This window comes from Hippocampus comes, unplaced genomic scaffold (genome assembly GCF_001891065.2).
Source record: "Hippocampus comes isolate QL1 unplaced genomic scaffold, H_comes_QL1_v1.1 scaffold104, whole genome shotgun sequence".
NCBI classification, from domain to species: Eukaryota; Metazoa; Chordata; class Actinopteri; order Syngnathiformes; family Syngnathidae; genus Hippocampus; species Hippocampus comes.
The window spans coordinates 3,286,398-3,292,306 of NW_017806072.1; the positions used below are offsets into that span (position 1 = coordinate 3,286,398).

Genomic DNA, 5,909 nt, shown 5'->3' on the forward strand with positions numbered 1-5,909 from the left:
TATATATATATATATGTGTGTGTGTGTGTGTATTATTATTATTATTATTACTAAAGGTGTTTGCCTGCTATGTTCACAACTGGAAAAGATGAAACGCTGAAGTCGGAATGTTTTCCTGAGGCTAAAAAAATTGCAGAAATGTGCTGTTTTGGGCACAGAAGCATACAATAAAACTCCCCCCATCACAGGCTCTGGGTTCACGATCTTGGCATTTTGCTTTCTGTGTGTGTGTGTGGGGGGGGGGTAAATAGCGTTAAGGTTATTCATTTTGTACATTTTTCCTTTGCTGGCATTGTGCGTCATTGTTTTGATTTTAAATCTGGCGTGTCATGATAAAATACCCGTATCTGCTGATTCTGCCAATCAATGCATCACTATCGTTTTGTCAGCCGCTGATTGACGGTCGATGTTTTATTTATTTATTTATTTGTTTGTTTTAAATCACCATTGTAACTAAGTTCTTGATCGGAGGTGTTTCTGAGAAAAAAATCCCTGGTCAAAGTCAGCAACCTATGCAAATCCATTTCAATCTATATCCAAAACTTTTTTTTTCTTTTCAACCCCGAACCAATTTTGCTGCTGTAGACTGCAAATTTCCCCAGTGTGGGACAAATAAAGGTTATCTTATCTTGTCTTAAATCGGTCCATCGAGAGTTTGGAACCACCACGTTTTTCACCTCTGCCAAATGTTTGTTCACTGGCTGTTTTGATCATCACTCATTTTGCCCGCATGCTCGATGACCCGACCTCACTTGACAGAGCATGGCAAGCTTTAAATAGGCCCGCAAGGCAACAAACACACATTGGAAGTTGAGACTAACTTCTTTCCAATTGAGGCAAACTGTGGGTGTAATGGGTTGTTCATGTGCTAAAGAGGGGTTTGGTTACATGGTTCGGAGAAGGGGCCTCGTCCCAGTATTCCACGATGGCAGCTTGATTCAATTGAGAGCTTGGTGAAGATTCTGGCAGGGGGCATGAGGGGAAAAAGCTCTTCTTTCAGTTGAATTGAGGCAAAATCTTTGCCTTTTGGCCTGCCTTCAGTCTTCTCCATTTACTCACTCACTCACGCACACAACCACACACACACAACCACAACCACACACAGACACACACACACACGATTCCTCTCTTTCACACAGACAACTACACAAGGCGAGTGAGGCAGACAGCCACACACGACAGAATGTTTCCGCTGGGAGCACTTGAAGGCCGAGGGGGCCACAGGATAAGTCGTGCTGTAATGTGATGAATATTTTCAAACAGCAGCAGCCTTCTCACTGGCTGCAGCAAGATGTCCGGAGAAGGTTTAACATGCGTACGCAATCACGATGAGGACTGCGTCCACCAGTAAGACTTGCGTCTCACTGTTTTGTGGACGTGAGTGTCACACGTCTTCATTTCTTTGTGCTCGGCAAAGCAGATTCGTCTTTGTCGGTGTGTCCTTAACTGCTCTCAACCACCGGTAATTACAATGTGAGGGCACGCAATTTAATCTGAGTTTAATATGGCCTTTTGTTGCCTTTGCAGGCAACATGTTGACAAAAATACATTCACAATTACATTTTTTTTTCCTATGATCAAGTTAGTCTTCAATTCAGTCTTACACTGCATGTTTGAAGTAGTCAGCAATCAACACAATATGGGGTGGCTTTTTAAAATGGAGTCAGTGACTGACAATAAAATAAAAAAAAAAAAAAGGGTACATTGTAGTAAAAACGTGATGGAACTTGAAAGGCGTATGAAACAGGAGTGCAGTTTATTTCCTTAGTATTCCATTGATTCTGTCACTGTTTCTTCTTTTGGCACTTTGCGGCACTTCCACTTGTGTTGGTTATGGTAGTACCAAGTAATCTACCGGTTCTAAGAATGTAGGAATGTGTAAAATGGCTTTGCCAAAGGACTTGATTTTGCAGGTTGAACCCGATTAAACCGGTTCCAAACCATGCATATTTCAAAGGCTAAAACCTGACTTTTTTTTTTTTTTTTTTTTTTTTGCTGGACTGCTGTTTTTCCCTCACGTCTACGAGTGTCCCCTGACGTCACAAACAACCTGTTTTGCATGCGGGACGTGATATCACGCGTGAATTGATGATAGCTAAATGCCACTCGGTTATTATTTGTGTCTAGAGTTGAGTCACCGTTGTTGGTTTATCAAGTCACAGATAGCAGCTGAGGTAAATCTAGCAGCCGCTGTCTGTTAGTCTCATATCAACTGTGAAAGAAACAAGTGCACGACATGGACTTCCACTTGGCCACATACGCAATGTACCAGCGTAAATATACAATGATCATACCAGTAGAAGCTCCCCCTTCGTTCTCCCACTTTAAAAGGTTTTGGAAGCCCACTCCGGTCTGCCTCTTGGGAATCGAACCAAAGTATGTGGTAATGAAAGGCTTGTCTCTCTCGGTATTTTGGGGTGGGGGCTGCAGGGTGGGAGGGGGGGCTTGGAAGCAGACAATATAACATTCACATCGGAGTCGGCCTCTTTTATGCCTACTCATTGAACCCAAACTAAATACTTGGCATATTCATATTATACAATATTTGATGTACAGCGCTGGCGATTTACTTCATGGTGTTGGACTGAGATAATTAAAGTAGATTTGTCAAGTGGAAGTCGTTGCTGGTGTGAACTACGGTGTTTGCAACCATAGATCACTTTTGGGGGGGAGGGATTTATGATGATTAATGCTTTTCACACGATCCAAGCAGTGATCGCTGCTTACGATCTGGCTGCGGACGCAGTGGAGTCATTTCAGGATTTAAGAATCTGTCTGGCTCCACTTGAAAGGCTCTGCCAGGTGTCCATTGGAGAGGATAAGAAGGACAGACGGTGTTGGATGTGTGCATACTGCACCCACTGACCTGCGCGCACTTGTGGTGTGTGTGCGTGTGCGCGTGCATGCGCTCGTGCATGTGCACCTGCCTGCGTGCGTGCGTGCGTACTGTACTGCACACCGGCCTGACAGACTGGTGGGCCAGTGATGCATTAGCCATGGCCAAAGATTGGTATGGAATAAATAATGGATACCATCCTTTACTTCTGAATAAATCAAGACCTGAGAAATGGAGAGAGACAGGAGATAACATCCAGGAGTGAGTTGGAGAAATTGAGAGTCAGGCAGAGCAGAGTGTTTGTCCAAACCGGAAGAATGTAATGTCGCGGGGTAAAATGCTGTCCTCCTTTCCAAATCTCACCTTTTGTATCGGCATCTTATATCATAAAATTTTTTGGGATGAGATCATTCTCTGTTTTCTTCAACAAATTCTTTGTTCTGTTGTTGACTTTGCATTTCAGGCTGAAGGCCAGATGTTTGCCTTCCCTGATATCTTCCCGGCAAAGATCGGCACGCCAGCAGAGGGTTCCCTGGAAGAGATGCAGGAGAAGTTCATGGATGATGAGAAGCAGAGGCAGAAACCTGACCCGAGGAGAGGAGGGGTCACCGAGTGGTTCGGACTCTGAGGCGTCTCACCTACTGTGTGTGTGTGTGTGTGGGTGTGTGGGTGGGCAGGGCGGAGGCTGTTTCACGGGCTGAAACGCACCGAAGAAGCAACTGTTGGGATGCCATTTCTATTTCTGCATACAAAGCTCACCAGCGTGCACATGTCTGCATCTGTTCTTCTGACTGTGTGCGTGCGTGCGTGTTTCTGTGAGAACTCAGTAATCAGAGCCGGAACAGAATCCTCGGAGGAGGCGAATGGCCCAGTCTCCGTATTTCATAAAACTATCCCACCGTACAACACCTCCATCACCTCAGTTGACCTCCTCTGAGACTTTGTTTCTCCCGCCTCCTTCTGCGGGGCCGCATCGTTTCTCCCCAAAATCCCGTTTGCTCGGAAATCTCATTTCGAGTGATTAACAAATATGAAAATTGTACATGGACACTTGAGTAGCTGTTAATATTTGTACCATTCTTGCCAAGTGTGAAATGAACCATTGTTAGTGTTAAAATGTCAGCACAATAAAGTCCTCTTAAAAATTTATAAAGTCCAAGATGTCTCCTGTCATGACTGTCACACAAGAAGTTGAAGAACCCCCTGCTAATGTGAAGTATAGTGTCAATCATTAAAGCGCACTACCTTAAATAATAACACTGTGGACTAAAGTTTTGGGACAGTGCTTAAGTCATACAGCAACATCCCGTAAAACAGAACTATTGAGGATTTACTTTTTAATATTTGTATACATACATACCATCAAGGGTTCGGTGACACAACCAACTACAATCTTTTGTTATCTGTCTATTTCTGAAAATGCGAGGGCAAGCCGCTCTGCACTTCCATCTCACTGTTACTGAACACCGAGTTGCTCAGCCAATGACTGGCAGCTAGGCTGGCTGCAGTTTCACAGTCAAAGTTCCACTTTGACATGGCGGCTGAGACACGATTTTGTCAAAGCCGAAGGGTAGGCAGATCTGCATGGAGTGTTAGCACAGATTATCACGAGCGAACAGTGTTACCAGCATTATAATGTTCAGGCTAAAGTGATGATGTTAGGGTGGGAGGAGTAAAGCCGGTTTTTATTTTTTATTATTTTTTTTTTAATGACTCCTTTAATGTCTTGTGCAATATTGCTTACCAGCAATATGAAATCCACTTTAGAGGTGACTTTTTTTTTTATTTCTTTTTTTGTCCAATACCAAACTATGACTGGGGTTCACTGCAACTTCACGCATGCTTTGTCCATCTTTCTTACTCTTCCGCATGTTTCTTCACTGGTCTTCCTCTGACACGGCACGAACAGAAGTGGTATGGTATTCCTTACAGCTTTGACTTTCAGCCAGTTGGAAGAGACCGCCAGGACAACCCACATCCTTTTCTTTTTATGAGTTTGCCTTGGATTAATTGACCAATTTAGGTAAACAACATTTGAGATGTTTCAGCAAAGCAACATCATGCAGTGTTTTATTATTTAGTTCTAGCACCTCTTGCCATGAGTTGAGAAAATTTGTCTAATTGTTACTGCTTGTTGCAATAAGAAGCAATAAACAGTCACTTGCCCAAAAGCGGCGCGCTTGCTTTTTCTTGCTCTCCTCGCCTCATCTTCCATGACCGCTGCACTCAACAACCGTCTCTCCGAACTGCTGCTCGCCACACGCGCTGGCACGCACACGTGCCAGCGTGGTCTGGTAGCTCTTTTGACAAAGTAATGATCTGTGATTGAATCGGACCACTGGAGGACTGAGCTCTCTTACGGTAAAAAGGCCCATAAAGGGGAGGGACCGCTCCCAGGCCTGCTCAGACCCTCCATTATGCCTGCGGGCCAAGGTTACAGTTAAAGTGTCCCCCAGCCGTGACCACAAAATGCTGGCTCATACGAAAGCTCTGGTCCCCGACCCACAGCAAGCTAACTCTTCTATCACTAAGGAGAATGTCAATATTGATCCTGTTGGCCCATTGTGTGCTGCCCGGAACTGCTCGCCCCCTGCGCCGCTTTCAAGTGAGCTGATTCTCAACACTGCAATTTACTTATTACTCAGCTATTCTGTCTCTCATCTCGATATACTCGCTGTGTCCCCCCCCCCCCCCCACCGACACACACACACACACACACACACACACACACACACACATACACACAAAATGTATTTTCTATTTGCAGTTTGTTTTTTTTTTCCTCAGGAAATTCTAGTTCTACTTTTGCTGCCCTTGACCCCCTGAAGGTAACCATTTAGTTTACTGGGAACCATATTTGGTCACAACTTCTATTCACAATGGAAGCCGCACTCCTCACTAGGAGACAGGATGTAATTTCCAACCAGCGAAGCGTGATAGTAATAGTCAGGATTTATATAACACAATGAAAAAGAAACAGGTCATACTCATGCTAAAATATATTTTAAGGATAATTCAGTCACCCCCCCCCAAAAAAAGTAAGGATGACAATCGATCTAGTCTAGGCACTACA

At 44.2% G+C, this 5,909-nt stretch overlaps 1 protein-coding gene across 1 annotated transcript in view; it reads left to right on the top strand.

The window, feature by feature from the left end:
• Positions 1-3,990, top strand: part of mrpl23 (mitochondrial ribosomal protein L23) — a 50,154-nt gene extending 46,164 nt beyond the window's left edge. Inside the window, exon 5 of the mRNA XM_019894213.1 lies at positions 3,300-3,990. Coding sequence (XP_019749772.1) covers positions 3,300-3,464 — 165 coding nt within the window. The 3' untranslated portion in view covers positions 3,465-3,990. The remainder of the gene's footprint in view (positions 1-3,299) is intronic.
• The last annotated feature ends 1,919 nt before the right edge of the window (positions 3,991-5,909 follow it).